Source organism: Oryzias latipes, chromosome 2 (assembly GCF_053564925.1).
Source record: "Oryzias latipes strain Hd-rR chromosome 2, Olatipes_Hd-rR_3.1".
Lineage (NCBI taxonomy): Eukaryota > Metazoa > Chordata > Actinopteri > Beloniformes > Adrianichthyidae > Oryzias > Oryzias latipes.
The window spans coordinates 42,641,773-42,667,095 of record NC_136238.1 but is presented as its reverse complement, the minus strand read 5'-3'; the positions used below and the strand labels follow the sequence as shown (position 1 = coordinate 42,667,095).

The 25,323-nt window shown below is 42.6% G+C and overlaps 1 protein-coding gene across 2 annotated transcripts in view; it reads right to left on the bottom strand.

Annotated features, from left to right (window-relative positions):
• The window catches only part of LOC101174568 (muscarinic acetylcholine receptor M4), a 64,923-nt gene that overhangs the window by 3,854 nt on the left and 35,746 nt on the right, over positions 1–25,323 (bottom strand). The window contains exon 7 of one of the 2 annotated variants that reach the window (XM_023961607.2): positions 11,410–11,700. In XM_023961607.2, coding sequence (XP_023817375.1) covers positions 11,455–11,700 — 246 coding nt within the window. In that variant the 3' untranslated portion in view covers positions 11,410–11,454. Of the gene's footprint in view, positions 1–9,211; positions 11,701–25,323 lie in introns of those variants that run through there. The other variant, XM_078939728.1, reaches the window with a different exon arrangement.

Here is a 25,323-nt window from a genome sequence, read left to right as displayed (position 1 = left end):
GAACATATGGACCACCTCAAAACCCACTTAGACCACACAGTCTGTACCTTGTGTACATGTGACCCCAAAGTTCCGTTCGCTGGTCAACTGCGATGGCTTTCAGAGTTCGTTTGTATCAACTTCTAATTGTGGATTGGTGTAAAACCAAAGCATGAGCAATAACTGCAAACCGCATTGTGGCTCTACCATCAGCCTCAATGAATCTGTTCATGGGAGGGGTGTTTTTTACCCACCTGGGTTCTCTGGGTCTCAGAGTTCTACTTTAGAAAATACTCTGCCTTCACAAGAAGATCTGGATAGTCTGCTTTTAAATTTCTTTTTATGTTCGGAGACAGTTGCTGGGAACCCCATGTCCCATTTGGTTCCTCAAAGGGCTCATTTAGCTTTACTTTCCGCAATATCTGACAACTGGAACGAGCCAGTGTGACGTCAAATTGGTTGCCATTATTTTTTTGCATGAGGCCGCCAGACCATGTCAGTAAGCAGTGATCGATCTATGTTGGTCTGAGTCAATGTTTCTATGGCAACCAATCCCACCAATCAGGAGTGAAGTTGTTGGAAGTCCAGGCTTTTTCTTTTCTGATAAATAAAATAATATAAAGTCATAGAATTTTGGCCAGGCACACATCACAATTAATAATTTCTCATCCATGAACAGTTTTCAAATGGTTGGTACTTCCATGTTTTGAAAAGGACATCATCCACATGTCACTATTACATCCGAGTCCCTGATTGGTCAAAGGCCAAGTGTTTTAACTTTTAATGTTGAACGCGGAAGCCTGAAATGGGAAAAAATGTACATTTATAAAGATTTTTGATTGGAAGTGGTGGCTTTAACGTGCGTTTCAGAGGATGGTGTGCATGTCCTCTCTCATCATGTCTCCCTGTTTATTGGAAGTTACTCACACTCTGTGTTCTAGATACTCCTAATCCCAATTCATGGTTTTAGGTTCATATAGTGACGTTGATTCTCTATGAGGAAACTAAAGACTATAGAACTTCATCAACCGTTCTAACTGCTCTGGCACATAGACGGTTCCGCGTGGGCGCGCCCAAAGTCGACAGCACAAAGAGAATTGGTGGAGTCAAGCTCTGAGGACTAACCATGAGAAAGTGCTCCACGGCTCCACAGCTTTTGTTTGACTTCCCTGTTTTAAGATGATGTGTCGTTGGAAAAGAATATTGGAAAGTCTGAGACAGACAGGAGGAACATTAACCCTTGAGCTATCTTAGATGACCCCACCCTTACATTGACGTGTTCTCCCTACCATGACAAAGGTGGATAAAGGTGGAAAGATTTCATGTAATCCATGGACACCAGTGAAGATCACAAATCATTGAAGAAAAAAGGTTCAGAGCACTGTCTAGTGGGTCTAGATGACCCAACTCCCAATGGTAAAGTGCCTAGGATAGCACAAGGGTAAAAGGACTTCTAGCATCAACAGGAACCAACACCGTCTAACGGAACCATTTGCACCTCAGAAGAAACAGATTTTCAAGGTTTATGCTGGTTCACTGTTTTTACATTAACTTCACAGATTTTTAGTAAATCCAAGGAGGATTTCTCATGTTTTAGTAAAATACAAAAAAGCGGAGTTCTTCCAGTAAATCAGGCCTCTAAACCTGGAGGGAGGACGACTACTCCTGATGGAATTCTGCGTCTGGTGAATTTAGGATTTTAAATAGTACAGAAGTGCATCGTGGAACATTGACAAACTCTAAGAAAACAGAATAGTATGTGCCGCTCTTTCAGGGAGCTCAGCGTCAAAAGTTAGAAACCCTGGAAGAGTTTTAAGGAACGAGGTTTACAAGTACTTTTGGCTTTTAACTCTATAAAACTTCAACTTAGAAAATAGTTATTAATTTGTGGACTGGACAAATAACCAAGTCCAGACAGAAATGACTTCTTCATAGGTGTAGAACAGTTTACTTGTAGGTTTGGTGTGAAGTTCCTTAAAACCAACAGATGAATGTATGTAAGTGGATTTATTTCCTGTTTTTTCTGGGATTCCAGTAAATAGGTGACATTGGCCTAAATTCCTACTTCTAATATTTTGCTTTTAAACTGTAAAAGAATCTTTAGGTCCTTCCACTAACATAAAAAAAAACAGATAATGCTGGTTTTGAATCAACGTTTAGTCTTAAATTCAGTGACTACACTATATACCCATATTTCATCCTGAACCGTGGGAACCAACAAGTGCATATAATGCATTTAATGCTGATAAGCAAAATTTTGGCGAAAGACGACTACGAAATCGATCCTAACAACGGAGGATAGTGGTATGATTTTTTTAAAATAATGTCTTAAAACACAAAAAATCCAATCAAATAAACCTATCAATCAATCAATCGAAAAACAAATAATCAAATCAATCATTAAAAGGAAAATCAATCAAATCAATAAGGCAAACAAATAAATTGAAATGCAGGATACATCGTGGGTGGTTCCACTAAAAGCTTTCTTCACAGACTTCCCCAACATGCTAGGCAAACCCCTAAAATCTCACCGTGCACGCCAATCGCTGCTAAAAAAAAAATACAGACCTGGATCGCCACCATTAGACACTCTATGCTGAGGCCAATTGGACCATTCCAACTGATTTGGCTGGCCTTTCCAGCTTTACCAAGCATTCTCTACTCCCAGTGGGTTTTTTATAAATCCTCTGTGGGTGTTGACACAAAAGATGAGGACAAATTCTATCTTGTAATCTGAAGAACTCTCCAAACGTCCCTCAGAATTGATCAAATGAAGGCTTTCAATATAAAGCCAAGACTGTATGACATGTGCTTCTTTTGAGACAAGAATGATGACAATTTAAAGCATTTCATTTCAATTGTACATGGTGTACTAATTAAACAAGGCTTTTCTGCAATGTTTTGCAGTTGGGTTGGATCACTTGACTTGGTCCTGGCACCAACAACAGCATTAGCATCTTTTCCTCTGTGAAGCTATATTTGCTCTACTCCCAAATTGTCGACCAACCTGAAAGAAATTTCATCGCCACTTGATGGCGATGAAATTTATTCATGTCATCAATCCCTGATGTCTGTGATAATCTGGGTAAGAAGACAACAAAAGGAGCCGTTTCCATCCCTTCACTGCTAGAAACTCTTCCAACATTCACAAAGTCTGCTGCAGTGACCTCTTGTACGTAACAGTTGAAATAACTATTCAACCATTGCATGGTCCTGCGTTGGTAAGAACCTGCTACCAGGTCGTACACTCACGCCTGGACTGTAGGAGGCAATGTCAGAAGTCAGACTCTCCACAGGATGATTGTGTCACCAGACGTATTTGCAGTGAATTCACGTAAAGACCAGCAGTTAACAACCCAGTGGCCTCATGTTAGAGTGTCCGCCCTAAAATCCGCTGTTGACACTCAGCTGGATGGGGGGTTAAACCAGCAAATGCGGACGGAATTACACAATTTCTCAAGTCCAGGAGTCCGTGACCACGAATGAATGTAGAATCATGAAAGGCAACCACAAGGGTCCATACTTTAGGGTCATGGTACGCTGTGAGGAGGCCTTAATTGGACACAATCTTGGAAATGTTTGGTAGATTGGTAGAAGAGATTATCTTGTTTGGTCCTGTTTTTCACTACACAGAGTACGACTGAGCGTCTTCATTTCTTGTAGATCTCATCGTTCCATATTTGTTCCAGAGGAGCTCTGGGCTAACTGCTGCCTTACTTGTGGTTTCATTCTTAAATGTAAAGTAGGAAAAACAGCCTGTGGCTATCGGGCTCTTCTCTTGTGGAACTAACTTCCTTTGTGGCTCAGGCGACTGACGCCCACTCCCCTTTTCAGATTACGATCCATACACTCTACCACAGTTTAGAGTACACTTCACATCCCCAAGCCATACCTTTTATTTGCCACTCGAAGGGACATTTGTAAATGACAGTATTCACTTTCAATGTTTGCTTACAAGGCTGTGAGTCATGAAATGCGTCTGTGCAAAAATCTAATAGGCAGTGAGTGAATGACACCAACAGAGAAAAGCTGGATCTATGGCCAAAAGGACAGGCTGTCCAGGACAATGAGTTATATAGGATAGAGCCGCTGTGCTGTGAGTTTATGCAACATTGGACGCCATATTACCAAAGGCCAGAGGCTCACCGGTGTGCTGCAGTTACACAAGCAGAGCTGGAAGAGCAAGGATGTGACTTTTCATCAGTCAATTCTTCCTGTCGGCTAATAAATGACAACTTACAGAAAACATTTTTAGGAAGATCTGACTGAGTTTACCCCCAGAATAGTCAACGTTTATGCTAATCTTGTAGTGATGAAGGCAATATCAACACAAACCAAGCCCCTTCAAAGTTAATGGTAGCATTAGACTATTCTCACGTTTTCTGGAAAGACCACTGCTCTTGTTCTTGTGGGGGTTAACCTTAGTATTTGTCTCTGTGTTCGACCTCAGATCTGACCAAACGACCTGCTGAATTTAAATAGATTACAAAGCAGAGGAAAAGAAACTAACTAGGATTCCATCAGTGGCGGCCAGCAAAGAGGGAAGAGCCCAGCGCCGAATCCCCATCCAGCGGGCGGGCGAGGGACATGTGGCATACGGAAGACCGCCTACTTGGTGTTGCACAACTTCCTGAGTCCCTTTGATAGATGCTGTCCTGCCTGGCCCTTTGCGTCACGAGCAGCTGCACCACGGCCGTGGTGGAGTAGGGCGGTCGACCCTTGATCGTAAGGTTGCAGGTTCGATTCCCGCCTTGTACGCCCATCAGTTGAAGTGTCCTTGGGCAAGACACTGAACCCCACCCTACCTCTGGTGGTAGGCGGGCACCTGTGTTTGGCAGTGGAGAGGCCACCAGTGTGTGAATGTGTGTGTGACTGGGTGAATGGGTCCGTGACTGTAAAAGCACTTTGTAGGTAGAAAAGCGCTATACAAGTATACACCATTTACCATTCACGAGCAGTTCTGGCTCGGCAAGCCCTGGCTACCGCATGCTTTACGGCGCCCCCCCCACCCGGACCAAAATGCTCTCATCACCGTCTCTGACCCGTACTCCCGGTGCAACTGTCGACAAGGGCACAATGTTCTGGTAGCTGAAACATGTAGGACAGGCACAAGGGGCCTGCAGTGATGTCGGCCACACACCTCAACCGTCTTGAAACACGGACCAAGGAGTCCAACAGTTTGCGAAAATCTTTTCGTCTGTGTGTAGATTTGAATAAAATCCAAACCATGCATCAGGTATGCATAGCCTTTCCTATATAATGACGTATTCATTTATAGAAAAGTTTGAAATGTCATTGCACCCTAAAGAAAAACATTCTGACCACGGGCTGGGTCTAATTTTTGTGATCATCAGAGTATTTTTCTTTTTGAAATCGGATTAAAGTGAAGCATCTTCTGCTCATTTGACTGTGTCTGCTAAGCCGTGTCTCGGTGTTTAGTAACATGTTCAATATGGCGTCACTCTTTACGCACACTGGACAATGGTAGCAGGCTGGAGTAGCGAGCTGCATGATGGTAATGCGACAGATCAGTGGTATCACCTGAACATGGTCGTAGGAACAGAGGAGAAACCAAAACCCCTCAAGGTTTTCATTCTATTAAAACAAATGGACTCTTTACAGTTGGAGTCAACGACTCTTTTGTAGGTAAAGCCACATAGTGGCTATGTGGAGTGGCTACGACTTGTTTTTTTCCTTCAAACATAGAATTCACGTGGACATCAAAGGATTTTCTCTGGTTTGGAACTTCAATTATGTCAGGATTTCTAAATGACCGCTTAGAACCGTCTACCTCTCCATTTAGCATCGACCCCGCTGGAAAAGCGACGCATCAACTTTTTTATTTACATTTTTGCTCTAGTCTTTTGAACAATATCTGTAATTTCAAGAAGTTTGCTCAAAGGCCAAGACACAGGGTCAGTAGTGTGGTTAGACCCATTGACTGTATACGACATCACCCATAGAAAATAAACCACTTTTGGTTCCAACCAATTAAGTCAATTTAGTCTACAATTTTTCGCGATATGGACGCCAACATGTTGGTAGCAGACGTCATCAGTGAGTAGTGATTGGTCCGAGTCCGAGAACGTTTCTATGGAAACGACTTCAACAACAACAACTTGGAAGGCCACTGACTCTGGAAAGTCAGTCAATCAAAGCTTTTGAACGTTCAACATGAGACTGCCCACTTTCATTGAGGCCTCTGATTGGCCGGTTTATAACTGAACTACAGACATTAAACGTATCAGATCCAGAAGGTTTCTTCTGACCAATAGACTGAGAAACAGCTGTTTTTTTCTCTAACGAAGTCTATGGGATTTTAAGGGGACTTCCTGTTTTGAACGCCAGGTAGGAGGGGCCACCCGGTCCAATTCTCACACCAGACACATGCCATCATTTTGTAGCACAGCAGTGCTTTATACCAATGCCTATTTTGACGAAGTTGGGTAATTTTCCAACTAAAAGCACCCCAATTAGAAGAAATTACTTTTTTGCTCATAAGCCTGTTGAGCAGTGGCTCATTTTAAATCCCATTACAGTTGATTTCCAGCATTCAATTACAATTCATTTAAGTGACAGTTTGCCTTTGCAAAAATGTTCCAACATCTTTGGGTCTTTGCATCCGTTCCAGCCAGGCAGCCATCATGTATGCTAATTTTTCTTTCAGCAGGGGGGCTTTCAGCCTCACCTACTTACAGATTTAGATGTGTTCAGTTCCAATAGAATGATCAAATATAGTATTTTATTGTGAAAATGTCGTTCAGAGAACACCAGTGAATAAATCTGTTTTTTTATTAAACACTCGTCGTGTTCGTGTTCATTAATAGTTCACTGGATCCTAAATCTATATTTTAATTGTATAAAGATGTGAGAACATTTCTAATGCGGTCCTTCTTACTGGAACGTCGTCTCCTGCATCCTTTCTCCTCCTTTCGTGCCCTACTTTTCCCTCCATGAGCTCGTTGTGGCTTTTCCCTAATTCCCTGCCCCCCCGTCTGCCTCTCTGTCATTGCATTGCATCAGTTCTCTGTTTAAATAAACGGCATCCATTCAGCAGTTTTTTTTTTACATTTTTACCCACTCAGAGGATGTTTTTACAGCTCAGGTTTGATCATTTCGTGATCACGGAGGCGCCCCCCTCCCATTTTAGCGCTTGTGTTATCTGCCTCCACACACGCATTTAGCTTCATCTAAATATACACAATGCTTGATTCAAAGAGTTCAATTAGAGGGATTGATTTCCAGCAGTGATTACCGCCTTTATCACACAATAGAGGTCACACTTTGGACTCATTCAAGCCCCCCTGAAAAACTCCCTAAAGGTCTGAGCGATGTGACGAAAGAGAAGGAGGCGCAGCCTGCACCCCCCTGTCTAATGAGGCGTAAAGGCTTCAGGTGAGAAATCACAGAGGGAGGAGAAAGCAGGCCTTCCCTTCGTTGGAGCCGCTCAGACCCAGACGGCGAGAGCAGTTTAACAAATGTTGTGTTGAGAGAAACACAATCAGAGAGTGGGGGAAGGGGGGGGGGGGGTCTCCAAGGAGAAGGAAAGTGTGCAGAATGAAGGACCTTCTCCACACAGCGCCTCGTCCACTAATGTTAGGCAGAGCAAGTAACCAGCAACGGACGGAAAACAGACAGTTTTTGGGAGAAAACACAAGTTGCTGGCTAACGTCGGACAGCCGCTACGGTGTGTATTGCACATGGGAAAATTGGTCATACACGAATAAACGTGAGAACAAGGGAGAACAGTTGCGGTCATACAAAAGTAGTAAGAATAAACCACGCAGAGAACACGTCAATCAATGTAAAAGCCCAATCTGGCCCAATCTGGTCACATTTTGAGGTCGTCCACCGGCACCAGCTTTTTCTATTACTGTGGGCGGCCGGCGGCCTCCCAGAGGCATTTAAAAAGGACGGCCACCGTCCAGAGACATTTACACTTTGTCCAATCAGAGCTGCTGCCGGCTGGCGATCTGGCTGTCACCGCCCACCTACACTCACGACCGCGCCAACGATTTTCAAATAAGCCGATTCCGCAGCATGCATGTAGAAAAAAAACTACATGAACATTTTCTAGCGTGTTCAGAGTGGTGTACAGCCTTGATGTTTCATGGAGGTCACCTGCATACCGGTTTGACCAATGTTCTCCTACAGACAGCTCATCTTCACCCGTAAGGACAGTTGTGATGAAAGCATTAGGGCCTTTATCATTACAAGGCCTCGTCTTTTAGAGGTTAAAGAGTAATCCATAAACAACTCAAAACTTAACGGGTGAAGTTGACTTTTCAAGTAAAAGTTCCTCTGAAGTTCTGGGTTTGGATTCAAGTCGATGGGAACTGGGTTCACCTGGCACCAACCTTCTGGAGGCCGGCTTGTGTGTACGTCTCCTAACAGCTCTACAGAAGGCTGGCTCATGAAAGAGCTGTCTGTGGGTCTGACAGTTCCCCAATCGAAGTAGAGAAAAACATGAGAAAAGAAAGAGGAAAAACACTGATCAAAAGCACTGGCTGTTCTGGGGTCTTGATTATTTCACCACAGGCAGTTCCTTCCCTACGACGCCGTCTGCCTTCGCGCCGCAGGGCAAGCCTGAAGGATCGGCACCAGCACAAACACCACTGACATTTTAACTACTTTTATGGCTCAGGGCGGTTTATGGGGGCAAAGCTGGCCAAAGCACCACAGTCAGCTTCTATTGACTACTGAACAGGGATATCACTGACTTTGGAACCACACCAGGATATACGGGTTACGTAAAAAAAACCCACACTGTTGAGGGTCATTGTTGAAAGTGTGCTGTACTGTCATAGGTGCAAATCCCAGACGTCCCATTTAATTATGGAGTATTGATTTCTTCAAAGTTTCTTAACTTTTCCAAATCCTTGCTTTTTTCTAAAGTAAACTTTGACCATAAACGGTATCTTGCTAATGTTCTCTTCAGTCAGTCGGGACCAGCTTAGATGCTCTAATGAAGGAACGTACCCCCTAGGGATGGGAACTGATACCATTTTTACGATTTTGATTCCATTCTGGATTTAGTTCAACGATTCGATTCTTCATCTATTCTCTGAATGTGCTGTAATCGCTGTCCTTGGTTGAAATCCACCTGTCCGATACAGATCAAAAACGTTCTGTTCATTTAAAAATATCCCATGTTTTGACTGCAGAAGTTTTTGTATATTTGAGGTGTCGTCCCTTTGCGAAATTTTATCATTTGCAAGTTGCCATGTTGTCATCTTTTTTTCGTGAAGTGTAGCTAAACTTTTGAGTGTTTTCTGCTGCTCAGTGTGTGCAACACTAGCTACCCCGGTAACGTCATTCGTGTTGACACAAATCAATAAAGGAATCTTTTGAAGAATTGCCAAAAACTCCAAAATTTGAAACAGCGTGAGCTTGTTCTTAAGAAGCCGGTCGATTCCTTTCCCTATCCCCCTGAGACTGTAAGATTGTGGGTTTGTCCAATCATCCCTCAAGTCATTTCAACAACTATGACAACTGTGCTAGAACTTGATCGTTCGCTCAGCGGGACATCTGGCTTTACCCATGAGGCCCTGAGTGAACTGAGATGCTGCCTTCTATGTCGTTGGTGAAGACAAACATTTTTCAATCATCTACCAAGAAAAGAAAAGAAGACAGCCTTACACAAATACAAAACACTAGTTGAGCTAATGCTACGGTCACAAATACAACTGCAGTCATTCAATGGGGAGGCCTCTGCAGAATCTTCAAGGTTAGCTGCCGCCGCCCAATTTCTTGAGAAATTGTGGTGTGGTCATGAATATAGACGGCGGCAGTCATGTGGGGATGATGTCATAATAAAATGAAGGGACAGCAAGGTGGTGGCAACCGGATTGCTGGACGGCATCCATCCATATCAAGTGCCACCGGCCGCCCCAGGGGTGTAGAAAAAGCGGGCCATTCTGCACCACTGGTCATGAGCAACTCAGATTTTGAGCAACCATTATGATCTTCTCAATTTACAAAAGTACACATTTTTAGACATGCCCACCAAGATATCACAGTGTTCTGTCTTCGTGTTCTTCTCAGAATCAATTGCAATTCATCAAGACACGGGTCTCTAAGTTGCTGTGACTCTATCAACGGCATGATGAATTCTGTGTAGCATCAAAGCCGTCTCCCCATTTGGATCCATGGTGGCCGGGATCACAAGATTGACGTCCGGTCATCACCAGACGTCAACTCAATGTAACTCATGTCAACAGGTCAGGTCAAAAATCAGACGATTTTGGGGACCTTGGAGACCCTCCTATGAGTACATTTTCACGCTGCTGCCTTCCTGCCACCGCTATGTGTCTGGACTGCCACCACGCGACCTCAAAATAGGGGCTGGAGGTCACCGACTAATGTTAACAAATCATCCAGCCACCTACCAAATTTGCTGAAAAACCTGCGTTTACCATACCAGTAAAAGGGTTGGTAGATGTTAAATGATAGCCCGCTACCACAGTCACATGTCAGTGTCCTTGAGCAAGAACACTCCCTGAACCTCTTAATTTAGGCATCATAGACTGCTCTTTCATGGTGTATGAATGTGTGTGCAATTACCAAAAGTACCAAAGTAACAAAAAATAGACAATTACCAAATAGGTGCAGCCTATCGTCTGACTCATAAAAACTCTCATTTTGGTTTGGTTTCACACCCAGCTGATCTAAGCCAATTTGACACGGTTGTCATGAAATAGACGTCCTAAATTTAGCTTACTATCCAATCACAAAACAGACTGATCACCACAGCCAAACAAACCGTACTTTGAGGCCGAATGTACTCGTGTGGTCAGAGTGCCTGGTTTAAATTGGCCCAAAATTAGGACCCAATGCCTTCGTGCTTGACAGTCCTCAGAAAGGTCAGGCTTGGAGTGGTGAGGAAAACCCCCGGATGACTCCACTCCCCACTCCATCAAATGCCAGGTACCTATTTCACACACGGGATGGGGCAAATCGTCATTTTTAACCTTGGATGCGTTTTGGAAGTGTGTCATTAACCAAAAGACCACAGCAGAGGTTGGATGCCCACACTACAGCCCTTGTTTGAAAAACAAAATGGTTACAAATCCACCGAATAAACTCAGCGAACCCTCTTGGAGAAATAGAAGTACCTTCTATCCAAACCAACGTGAAAGCCAACAGTGCGTTACATATTCATACAAATTGACCTTTTCTTGGACCGGTTCACAAAAACTTTAATACTACAGGCATAAACTTTGATTTTGCTTTGGTTTGTGCAAATAACAGCTTCATGTCCAGCAGTGAGCCGTGTTCAGGGTTCGATTACATTGAGTGGGCTCCCCTAGTTCAACTTTAAAGACATTTTTATCTTCACACCGTTTCAGTATCTGGTCTCTTGGAAGAACATTCAATCATATTTGACTTTATTCTCATTTCGGAGTTTGTTTGTATTTTTTTTCTACTCACCTCTCAGCATCTTTCACCCTCCCCCCATCCTCATCTGTTACAATCTCATCTTGTGCCTATGTTTTTGTACTGGCACAGCAGCAGGTTTTTGAAAGTCTTCTTGAATGTGGCATTGCACAGTGCATAGCAAGCCGGGTTGATGGTGGAGTTGACATAACACAGCCAGTAGCCAATCGCCCACACCGTGTCAGGGACACAGGAGTGACAGAAGGTTGAAATCAGCACCATGACGTTGTACGGTGTCCATGTAATGATGAAAGCCAGCAAGATGGCAAAGATGGTCTTGGTCACCTACAGATTTAAGAGAAAGAACAAAAGAGTGGATTTAAGGTTAGAAATGACTCTGAAGATGGTTCACAGAGGAAAAGGATTCACCTTGTTTGTGTAGCCAAACACAAAAACTTACTTTGCTTGTATAGAAAAAATGAATCAATGGCTCAAAAACCACGACTCGTCCAATCTGGTTCTAGAGCTAAATCAAAGGTTCTTTCCACACCTTGAGCATTGGCATTCTGGGCCAGAAAGAGGATCTATTTCATTCTGTCAACACTTGTGGACACAATTACATGACAGAATGACAAACCTGAAAACACTGAAAAACAATTGTATACCGGAGACGTCGTCAGCAACACCAAAAAGCACGAACTTCCATAACTCTTTGGATGTTTCTGCAACTCAATCCGCTGGATTTCCCTTAATTGCACAATTGATTGAAAAATTTTGGTACAAACAGATGACATGTCAACTTGTGGAAGTCAAAAACCATTGTAATAGATGAAAGTAGTTCTTATAAAGGCCTGTAAGGGGTATAAAGGCGTGTTGTTACAACAGACTCGCCAATACGCTTTCGAGTGACCCATTTCAATGAAATCTCTATGTAAACGCACGTTTCAGGCTACTGCATTCAAAAACGGTTTTAAGTCAGTTTTTTGGCTCCAGGTAAAAAATGTACTAATATTGAACAAGAGTTAAAAGTAAAGCCAGTTGAACTTTGACCCATCAGGGACGCGGGTTTGGTAGTGCCAACTATTAATGACGTCCTTCTTTCTTCATGGATGTGCCAACCATTTGAAAATAAATCATGGCGGAAAAATGAATAATTGTGGTTTGTGTCTGGTCAGAATGATATGACACCAAGTCTTTTATTTATCAGAATAGAGCTGTGAAAGAAAAGGTCTAGAGCGAGATTAACCAGATTTACAACGCTTTGACACTCTTCCAACTGTAGGTACACTTGCTAGTATTGAGTAGTGACAGCACACATGTACCACACTGGAGATGTCGCTGGCAACAACAAAATAACACACTTTTTGACATACCGAAACCTTTTGACTGTGTGCCGAACCTAGATGTCTTCAATGGTTGAAGGTTTAGGATAAATTGAGCTTCTGTTGAGCGGCAACGTGGTTCTCTGTGGTTCTTTAAAAATGTAGACTTGCAAAAACAAAGGACATGCCAACCGGTGGAACACGAAAACCATCAGGAAGGATAAAAGCAGTACTTGTAGAAGCCTCTAAGGAGTATAAGGGCGTGTCAGACAATGACACGGCTCTTATGTGTGCACCAAGTTCTTTTGAGGTGAAAAAGGTTTAGTGTTGATGAACCCTGACCCAATATGTTTTTGATAGTAAGCACCCCCAGCTCTTGGAATTGTTAGTGTTTTTGCTCTCTAAAAACCCGCTATCCACTTCCTGTTTGGACCCGGCAAGAAGAAAATGAAGACGAGCAGCTGATTAGATGTTTAATCAACATTTTCTGAAGTTTGTGGGAAGTCTTACTTGGTGCTGGGAAATTAGACAGTTGGTTTTGTGGATGAACCTCTCTAACAGAGTTAGCTAGCTGCTAACAGTATGGACACTCAGTACTAACTGATGTTTTACAAATGAGCTGTGTAGATGAGAACTGGACTGAGTGACACCCCCCCCCCCCCCCGGCTTTCCAAACAGGAAGTACCTGTTGGCTCCAAGAAGCCACTATGGGTGACATCACACTCGCTCAGTCCAGTTCTCATGTACAGTCAATGCTTGCATTTTATTATCCGAATAATGACTCTTAATAAAGACAACAGTAAGTTTGAGTTTTAAAGTAAACAGTTTCACCAAAGACTCTCACTCAAATCCATGAGGTTATGTGGTCCAAGACTCTGACTGTTAAAGAATCCATTTTTAAATACATATAGGTGGAGGTAAATGATTTAATTGTGTTCACACTGGGTGGGCAGCTCTAACTTCCCTTCTAACTAGTGTGCAAACAACAAACACATCACAGCAGAACTCCTAGGAGACAGATGGCTTGTAGAACCGTGCAGGGACTGTAGAAAAAAACTCAACTAGTAGCAGAAACAACAGATCATAAAGGTATCGCAGTGGCACCGTGACATAATGTTAGGGGGACGTGTGTGTGGTTGGTGGCTCATGAATCCAAAGTGTGATTCTCCTCAACACATCTGTTGTTTTTCTTTCACATCCTCCCACAGATGCTCCATTAAAACATGTTTAGCAAACAGAGGAATGCTTTTCCTCAGAGTGCGCTCCAGTATTTCGTCTGGAACTGAAAGCATACCGAGAGGACCGAAGGAACCTGAAGTGGGCCGTGTCAATGTCACTTGCCGGTCTGCAGGTGCGAGCTTTAGTAATTGACAAAGATCCATCCATCCATCCATCCATCCATCCATCCTCAAAACCCTATTCCTCTTCAGGGTCACAGGGTTGCTGGAGCCTATCCAGCATCTGTCAGGGTCATGCCTGGACAGTTCATGAAACTATTGGGGGGGGAAACGGTTTCCACAGATAGTCACAGTGACAGATGGACGATAACGTGTCTCAAGCATCTCAAGCGTCATGAGTCTCAGGGTTGACGTCATTGACTAAGATTGCATCTCTTTCGCTTCCTCCTTGAAGCTGGTTTGGAAACAGCAACAGTTGCAGTCAAGCAACCAACAGGTGGGATTTTTACACCGATGAAACCATTCAATCCACTAGCAAACTGTTCAATTTCACATGTTTGCACTGTGGTTCCAACACCTTGGATCCAATCTTTTGTTGGTTACATAATAAAACTAACAGACAAAAGGGAGTTATTGAACATATAAAATATTGCCTCCCCCATAATGGGTTCATAGGTAGTCTAATGACAATTTAAGTAATAGATTTGTTTTAACTCTAACTATGAGTTGACTTGTACCTAAACTTAAAAGCAGACTGGAAACTTTCCTTGGACTTTTAAAGTAAGGCCTCTTGTTAATGACTATGCAATGCAATCAAATATAATATACATAATTGCATCAACAGTCTCCCTTTCAGACTTTGTTCTAATTCTAGACCTTAAGGAGAGCTCCACTTTAGCCAGAGGTGGTACCGAGTAATGGTTTTTATTTAAATCTATAGCCTTTTGTGACGACGCCCTGAGTTAAACAGAGATTCAATTCAGCTGGGAGTCTGATTTCTTCTACTTAATAGTCCATTAAATAGTACTATAAATCAAAAAGTATATGCAAGCCAATTAAATCCACATTTATGAAGCTTTTTTTGGTATAGACGATAAGCCCCTTCTGGCTTTTCTGCATCTTAAACCGACAGGAACGTAAAAATAGAAGATCAGAAAAACGGCGGAACCGTCTCTCACCTTTTGACTACCCGACAGACGGACCGCGGTTTGAGAGATGGAAGGTGGTCAGTGACTCGCCGCCACCTTAGGGAACTATAAGCTCACACCTTCAGAACAATCCTGGATTTTTTTTCTCTATTTAATGCAGATTTAGTCTGTAGTCAGACTTTTTCCATAGATCATGTCTTTATAAAGTTAGTAAAACCATAATCCTTTTACTTATTGGTTTTAGGCCAAACAAGACTACAGTACTTCCTCTAAAACCCCCACTATATCATCCGTAGTCATGAAAAATGAACAAATATCTAAACAGAGGCGTGTATTTATAGCATATTCCAATGTGTTTGTGCGTTTACGCCTAATTTCAGGTGTCAAACACAGCGGCGTTCCCCCTCTGAGGCTGACTGTTAATATGAACACATACCAAACTCCCAACAGGTGTTCGCGATCTGCTGATTACATGCGCACCGAACGCCGTCCCGGTCGGAGCGTCAACTCTGCCCGAGCACATCAGGAACGCTCCTCGCTGCCTGCAGCTCTCTGTCTTCAGAAATCAGCCAAAAGCGATCAAAACCGCTGGCGGCGTGCAGGACGCCCACGCCAGCCAACTGAATTTACATCAATTTACAATTACGGGACAATTAGATAAAGACTATTAAGGCTTATTAGTAATTTGTCTCTCCTGAGCAAGTGAGGAGGTGCTCACACATTGAAACGAAAAATAATTCCCCATCTACTAAAGGTTTCTGTTCGCTGCACTGCAGAAAAAACACTCAAATCTGTGGTTTTAATGGAGAAAAACAACCGAACTGTTCAGTTTCTTGATTATAAATTCAAATGTTTGTAATTTTCCCCAAAACATTAATCACAAGTCAAAATGGCAACATAAGAAAGCATCTGTTACATAGCAAATACAAGCAGGAACCAGTTCCCGTTTTCTCTGCACTGCAGTGTAAAAACAGTGCATCAATCTATTGAATGAGGGACAGCTGGAAGGATATTGTGTTGGACTAACATTCTCCGGGGATCTGAGCCTACACGGGTCATGAGGTCATTAAAGCACCAGCAGTTCCCTCCTGCTATTTTTCTCCAGCAGGAACTGACTGATAGAACAAGAGTAACACATCTACATTGAATTGGTGTCAAACCTGCACAGAAACGAAGGGTCCACCGGGGGGTTTGGAGCGAGCCTGGCCCATCTGGACCTCTGCCCTGCTAGTGTTACAAATGTCTAAACTCCAGCAGGTCGGATTTGAACCACTGGGACTCACGTTCCAGGTCCCTGCAGACCTGGAATCAGGCAAGTCATTCATCAGCCCGGTATTTGAAGCAACACGAAGCAGGCGGGGCAGAAATCCTCATAAACACAGTTTTAGTGAATCTGACTGAGCAAGAGGATCTGTACTGTTCTAGAAAACAGAAACCATCATGAAACCACCAAATGCCTCATGCTGAACACACACACGGGTGCCATGCATGTTCAAGAACCCGATGAAGATAGAATTCCGTCCGTAAACAAACCACAGCTAGATATATGCATTACTAATGCATATAATGCAAACAAAGCTGTTAGCGGAATGTGGACGCTGAAAACGCCAAAGCTGATAGCTTAAAATGCTAAAGCACTTGAATAGATTTTAAAGTAGTTGAAAATGTTGAAGTTAAAGCTAAAATGTTTAACATATAGCTGAAAATGTTTCCTTAATATGCTTAAGATAATTGGCTTAAAGACAAGTCAAGGTATCACAATAGTTTCACACTCTACACATCTGACTTCCACTATGACTCAAACAGCTGCCATATCCAGAAGTTCTCTGATGACACAGTCATCGTTGGATGCGTGTCAGAGGGAAACGATCTGGAATATCAGAAGGTGATCAAGGACTTTGTGGACTGGTGTGAACTCAATCACTTTCACATCAATGCCACCAATACAAAGGAAATGGTAGTGGACTTCTCAAAAAAGGCTTCTCATTGTCCTCCAGTGGTCATTTAGGGACTGGACATCGATAGGGTGGATGTGTACAAGTACCTGGGTGTTCACATCAACAATAAACTGGACTGGTCAGACAACACAAGGGTCCTGCACAAAAAGGGTCAGGGTCATCTCCACTTCCCTAGGAGACTGAGGTCCTTTGGTGTGTGCAGGCCACTACTCAAGACCTATGAAACTGTCGTTACATCAGCAACTTTCTATGCAGTTGTCTGCTGGTGTGGAGGAATTACTGACATGGACAAAAAGAAACTGGACAAGCTGGTGAAGGGAGCTAGCTCTGTCCCCTGGACTCAGTGGACTCTGTAGGTGAGAGGAGGATGCTGACCAAGCTGTCCAGCATCCGGAACAACCCGTCTTACCCTCTGTGTGTGACGGTGAGGACCATGAGGAGCTCCTTCAGCCAAAGACTGCTGCACGCCCAGTGCAAAAAGGAACGATACCGAGGTCATTCGTCCCAACAGCAATCAGACTATACAACAACAAGGTCTAGGACTGCTTAAACTGCTGCTGTTATTTAACTGTTTAACTTGTTATTTATGACATTTACTTCCACTTTCTATTATTACAATTTTGTTCTTTTTCAGTGCTACTTTGTTTTTTTCTAACTGCTATATCTCTTGTTTTTCTGCTGTGACTACTGAATTTCCCTCCGTGGATCAATAATGTCCTATCTTATCTTATCTTATCTTATGATTGAAATACTTGAATTAGCTAAACAAGCAGGGCTTCACGGTGGTGGTGCAGTGGTTAGCGCTCTTGCCTCACAGCAAGAAGGCCCCCGGTTCAAGTCCCGGCTGGGGGTCCTGAAACAGAACAACAATGGGGGACCTTTCTGTGTGGAGTTTGCAGGTTCTCCCCATGCATGTGTGGGTTCTCTCCAGAGTTTCCGGCTTCTTCCCACCATTCAAAAACATTGAACGGTGGGAGGAAGCCACCTTCATAGGTCAATTGGCAACTCTAAATTGTCCCTAGTGTGAGAGTGCATGGGTGTGTGATTGTGGCCCTGCGACAGACTGGCAACCTGTCTAGGATGAACCCTGCCTTCTCCCATAAGTAGCCGGGATAGGCTCCGGCAGCCCCGTGACCCCAAAAGGGATAAAACAGAAGAAGAAGATGAGCTAAACAAGTCAGCATAATGCAAATACAATGGCTAAATGCCAAAACAGCATAAAAAACAGTTAAAGCATGGCTAAAACATTAGCTTAACTCTAAATTAGATTGGAAAACATCAGTAAATTAGTTTAAAAAAAAAGGACAAATGTATAAGTAAGACTACTAGCTTATTGCTAAAATATTAACTAAAAAACCTACAGTAGATGCCAAATTATTAAAAAGAGCTAGCATAATGCAAACATAAAGGCTAAATGACAAATTAGCAAAAACAGGTAAAAAAAAGTATAAATTAGATAAACCAGCTAGCTCATTGCTAAAATATTATCTTAACTCTAAATGAGATTAAAAATCATCAGTTGATAACAAATCATTGAAAAGAGTAAGCAAACGTAAAGGTTAAACGACAAATTAGCAACAACAAAAATGTGGAAAATTTGTACAAATGAGCCAAAACAGTTAGTTTATTGATATAATATTAGCTTATCTCAAAATCAGTCTAAAATATCTCACCAGATGCCAAATTAGCCTCTAAAAAAAGAGCTAGCATACTGTTAAAACAGCTGAATGCCAAACCAATGCCAAAGACTTGGTGTCATATATTTCCAGACAGGCACAAACCGCAATTATTAATTTCTCCTTCATGGTCAAGTTTGAAACAGTTGGTACGACCGTATTTTGAAAAGGATGTCATTGATACATCATTACCAATCCAAGTTCCTGATTGGTCGAAGTTCAACTGGTTTAACTTTAAACGCGCGTTCAACGGCTGCATGATTTGTATACGTAGAGGTAAAAAAACGGACTTTTAAACTTTCACAGCATAGCATGAACGCGAGACTACCGAACGCGGAAGCCGGAAACACGTATTTACATTGAGTGTTCTTAGAAAATGGTCGCTCAAACACGTGTTTCCAAGCTTGGGACGTTGACATAGCTTCACAGCTTCTTTAAACTCTCCAGCATCAATCACAAGGTTCTAACCTTTCACTGACTATGATCCGTCACTTCTAAGCTGAAATTACGTCCTAAAAGATGGACTCATGTGTAGCGTGATGTTTTGAACAACCTGAAGCACAGATCAGTGTCTTGTTCATAACGGAAGTTAAGTCTGAGACACTTTCTTCCACCGGCGTGAAGCTCCAGCCGCTCTCAGGAAAGTTGACAGACTATCAAAGTGAGAGTTCCTGGTGCGATTTAAGACAGGTTCTCCTCTGAAAGTTCAGTCCAAAGTTGTAATGAACTGCCTTCCTTCCAGAGAGTTGGACCGCACACGCTAAGGATCTCTGGCAGTTCCAGTGGCTTCATTCAGATCTCCAAACCCCACGCAGGGCTGTCACCAGGGCTGACAACAGCCACGAAGGCAGCCCGAGGGTCAGTGGATGATTCAACGATGCCAGACGGTTACCGCTGTTGTTCTCCAATGACACGTTCCCATGGAGCGAGGTGGGAAATGCTGGGAGTTTAGCACCTCTTTTATCACGTCGAAGCAACACATCCCACGCAGACATCAAAAGGGACGTTGAACTGAGAATTTTTTCCACTCCTCAAAACTCTCGAAGATGAGTTTGCAGCCTTTTAAAGAACATAAGGACTTTCTCTCTGAGTCAAGAGATTCTCTGCATCAGCTGTTATACAGCACATGCAGAGAAAAAGGCCAAATACCAAGCAACTGCTCACAACACGAACAAACGTACTGACACCGACACCTAAAATATGATTCTACTTAATGCCATAGTCAGTGTTTGGGTTGTCTGAGTCCTTAGAGGGACATAGAGGGCAGCGGCTGCATCTAAACGGGAGGCCAGGTGTTTTGCACTTCCCTTGAGACTTTTATGGCCACCTCAAAGGAATTCATGAAAATAGAACGTACTAGTGTGGTGTGTGTGGTAATTGTATCGTGAAGTATTTGTAAGGATGATGTAAGTTACACGCACTTATACCATGGTCCGGTTGAATACTCGATTCTGATTGGCTGCTGGGTGTGCATTAAAACCTGATAACCGCACAGTGAAAAAAGAAGTTCCAGTCACCTAGCTTAAATGTTTTGTATCACTGCGCCGGCTTCGTCAAAACAACCTTTTGCTTCATCATCTGGACAAAAACAAGCGGTAAGAGGTGAACTTTCTCTCTGAACTGATGCTTTATTCAACCCATCGGGACGATCAGCATATATATATCGCCGAATCTTGACTGCAGCGGTGGTGCTGCGCGACTATATGTTACGTGATATGGCGCGTAACATATAGTCCGCTTTTTGTGAGAAAAGCGATCCAAATCGAAAAAAACCCAACAAGAATTAAGGACTAAAACCTGGTTAATATGTATTGCTTTTGTAACTGACCATGGTATAAGCGGGTTAATGTCCGACAAAGTGTGCGTTTATTACTTTTTAACGCACTTCGTGTCGGACGGTTCAGGCTTCCATTGCGTAACGACCGCACACTTCGTCGGCCAACCCTTACTGATAACGTACAGGTAATGCTGTTGTGCAGTTTAGTTACGCCACACTCTAGTCCAGGGGTCGGGAACCTTTTTGGCCGAGAGAGCCATAAACGCCACGTATTCTTAAATGTAATTTCGAAAGAGCCATACATTAATGTAGCGTCCCTTTCCCACACTAAGGCACGAAGACTTAAACTCTTTTAAGGTTCTTTAATCCGGTTACTGTAGACCAGCAACAAACGCTGTACAATTAATTCAGCAACTCCTGAATCTCTCCCGCCGAGACGAGACGAGAGCGCTTCTCCCAACTTTATATTCCCCCACTGCCGCAACAGCCCTCCAATTTCCCTTATTCGGCCCATTGCTGAACCCCATTGGTCCAAACTCTCCAACGACAAGCTGAGCGACAGAACTGAGAGCCAATCAGATCTCTGCTTGATGCATTCAATGAACTCCGGAACTTATAACACAACCCAACAGCCACCCAGTTAAACTCAGTCTGCTACAATATGTTTAAAACTAAACTTACAAGTGACTGTGTGCATTTGATGTAATATCAACACTTTTATAGTACAATAAGTCTGTGGATTCTTTTTTAATAACATTATTATGCTGTTGCTAATAAATGATTAGTATTTCTGAGCATTAATGGGACTTCTGGTGCTGTGTTGTGGTTCTGCTGATGATCTAGTCCGGTTGATACCTGGTGAGTTTCAGCTTCATGCAGGTGTTGAGACGTTAAACGTGATCTTAGGTTGGTCTGAATGTTCTTTAGATGTGAGAGACTGCTCACATGCATACGTGGAGCCAAACACACACTCACACTGCAGTGAGTGATGGGTTGTGTGTTTTAAGTTATGACAATGTGCCCACTACCCCTCCCCCCCCTTTCTTCCTCACACATCCTGTCCCTGCAACTGCGCGCTCTTTCTCAGAGACAGGAGCGCGCAGTTGCAGGGACGGCAATTCACAGGTTTCCGACTGGTACAAACTGTGAAATAATAGATTATAGTAAACTGATGGTGCTGGCGCAGATTTTTTCTCTCCAAGCACCGTTACTACTGCGCGCCCCTCTGGCATCGAATCGCGCCTGAGAAGGACTGGTCTAATGAAATCTAATTAAAGATTTGTCTGTGAGCCAGATGTGACCATCAAAAGAGCCATATATGGCTTGCGAGCCATAGGTTCCCGACCCCTACTCTCATCAGAGTAGGGGTCTTTGTATTCATGATCCTTTTGAGTTCATGTTTTACTTCGAAGCCCATCGAGACGACTGTTGTTGTGATTTTGGGCTATACAAATAAAATTGAATTGAATTGAATCAGTAAGGTGCGAGTACCAACTCTTGTGCATGTGATATGTCCACAGAAACTACACCATGGTTGTCTAATTTCCTCATTTCTGATTAAACGTTCACACCAGGCGTGTGTCGCGTGCTCAGGTACGTGCTAAACGTGGGTTCTTGAATGCGTTTTGGTGTTCACGCAAGTCTGTCGCTACCTGGTACTAGTGCATGTTCCTACAGATGAACGAGGGTTGGTGTGAAATGGTAAATCAACAGTTTGGTAAATCTTGCACCAGACTTTTTTTTTCCAGCTCTATTCCGATATTCATGATCAGTTTTCAAACGGTTGGCACTACAGTGTTTTGAAAACGTCATCCGTACATCACTACACAATCTGAGTCCCTGATTGGTCAAAGCCCAACTTTCAACACGCATTCACTGGCCACGTGATTTGTACGTAGAGCCCAAAAACAGTCTTAAAAAATGGCGTAGCCTTACTTAAGGCTGTGTCACACAGCCGCTATGTACAATTTGTATATATTGCACTGATCAAAATTGGTCATTCATGAATAAACGTAGAAAAAGTGAGAAAAATTGTGGTCTAAATGTGAAATTTGAACAGATGTATCACAAATGAACCACGTTAAAACCACGAAAGAAGTACCAATAAACCACGCAAAGAACACGTAAATCAATGTAGAGCATGAACAGTGTGTGAATTTTGCACCGTCTATATACAATTCATTGGTGATTCATACCTACGCCGCATATGTGATATAAAAGTTACAAATCGGTGGTTCATGTGGGAAAAGTCTGACTGAATCATGACTTTGGTCGTGGAAAGACATAAATTTATGTATGCATCTCACAATAAACACGCACAAATACGTGAGATTTAAGTAATAATTGCCTATAATGTATGTACAATACGAACACTGCGTGAATCTCAACCGACCAAAAATGTTGAACAGCTCAAAACCGAATTCACGTAAAGACCCGTCGGCTGAAACTCTTGACGGACATCTGTGCACATCAACGGATGACGAACGCAAGAAACATTTACGAACTATCACGGATGGATCACGCAAGACCGACATATAGAAGAGAGGCAGAACGTGATCGGAGCAGACTCTGTAGCCGTTACCATGACAATGCACCAAGGTTTTAATAATAAGCTTTTTGGTGAAAAACAATGTAAACTTAAGATTAAAGTAATAAAAAAGTAATAATAAAATTCATTTTTTCCCCTGTAAATGACCATGGTATATATATCAAACAATGCGCTTTGAGGTGTGCACGATCAGAAATTGACGGAAGCAACGGACCGACCTGAAAATGAGATTCGTGCAATACAAAAATAAAATAAAATAAAGTGCACAAATGTCTGTATCTATGTCTAATGTCTATGTCTATGCCTAATAATTCAGTCATTAACAAGAAGCCAGAAATCCTCACACGTTTTATTTTGGAAATCCAACAAGTGTTCATTTGTAGAGATAATATGGTAAAACTTTGTCCGATAGGACACCGTTTGGCTCTGTTTTTGTAGCATTAGTGTAAATCTTTGCTTTGGAGAAATACGACATTTTTGGACATGAACACAAAGTCTCACATTGCCTGTGTGGCATTAAGGTACAGAAATCCAGTTTTTCAGAGTACAGACCAGTCTATACAGTTCATTTTTCAGAGTTGAACCCTGACCAGGCCTGGTTTCCATGGCACTACTCATTACAACGAGCAGCAGGATGTAGTGAGTGTGCTCGACTCTGCAATTAAGGAGGGGATAATTAAATGGTGAAACAGTCGACTCGTGTGAGGTTATCAAAGTGGGATGAGGAATTCTTCCCTTTGAATGCAGAACCAGCTGTCAGGTTTCACCCAAACGAGCCGTGGAAGACCTCAGCTGACAGCTAGACGGGATTCTGTGTAGCACACTATCAGTGGGATGTAAGGTAAATAAGATGAGCCAACAGATATTTCCCGTTCTCCTGACAGCTGCCTGGCAGAAAGCGATCCAGCTGCTACCCGGCTGGCGTTTGCGCTCCTGTTATTTGTCTCCAGTGTTTGTCGTGCTCGTGCTAGCTGAACTCACGGTAAGTGCACGTTGTTACATTTCCTCCAAATTAGATCCTGGGGCTGAACTGCAACGTTTATGAAAACTAAGCGCCGGCCTCAAATGACCCACCAGCTCCTTGGAAGGCCTCCTATAGCCTCATTGAAACATCTTTATCATGCTAACTGTCAACACCTTTGCTAGCTTTGGTAGAAAAAGATCTCTGGGGCCACATTAGTATTCATATTAAATTTAGACGGCAGAGAGCATGGGTCAAGATAAAACATCAGCCAACATCAACAGAAAATACAGATTTCTGAGTCTCCATACCTCTTTCTTTGTTTTTTTAACCATATTTTTAAAAAAAACAGGGCCTTCTATTCAGAAAAAAACCATACATGCTTCTGAAGTTCTTGGTTTTATTGACTTTTAGAAAATGTGAAGCAAAAACCCACAGATGCCAGAAAACACCACCAGATGTTCTGATGGTTTCAAGGTGCTAATAAATTAAGTAGATAAGTAAAGTAAGTAAATAAAACCATCTAAAAGAACTAATCATGATAGGAAGATCGTGTTCATGACATGAAAAGGAAAAGGAAGTGTTATTTGACTAGGATCTACTAAGTCTACCAGGATTAAGGCGCACAGACGATGACTGAAGCTTTAGTCTTTAAAAAAAATGTCCCGGAGCACCATGGATTTATTCTGTGAGTAGGCTAACGCAGCTAACATGTAGCGGTGTCGGACTGTGTTGGGAGTTAATGCTCTCACAGTACAGTTTGTTTAGCGGCACCTGTGTCTGTGTTTTCTTGAGTTAGCGTAGTTCCAGTAACGTTCGGTTTAGCCAAATCAGCTTATTATTTTATGTGCTACTAAAAAAGTTGGGATTTAGAGGTATCGAGGAAATGCTAACGCAGCTAACGTGAACTGATATTTTTAGGTGTTACTAACAAGAGTGGTAGTTAGCGTGGTCACAGTGACATTTCTTTCAGCAGTGTCAATGTATTTTTTACATGTACCCAACACGGTTGGGAGTTACAGATATTGTGAATACGCCAACACAGCTAACATGTAGCTTGTCGCACTGTGTTTCTTTCACGTCTTGACAACAAGGTTCGGAGCATAGTCACAGTAAGGTTTGTTTTAGCGATATCAGTATGCTATTTTCACAAAGGGTTGGGAATTACAGGTATTGTGAATACACTATTGCAGCTAACATGTTGCAAAATTTGACAGTTAGCATAATTACAACTTTGTTTTTTTACATTTAACTAACAATGTTGGGAGTTACAGACATTGTGAATACACTAACACGGCTAACGTGTAATGTGTTGAACTGTATTTCTTTACGGGTTGCTAGTTAGCGTTGTTTCAGTAAAGTAAGGCATCATTCTGTTTTTTAAATGTGTTGCTAAAAAT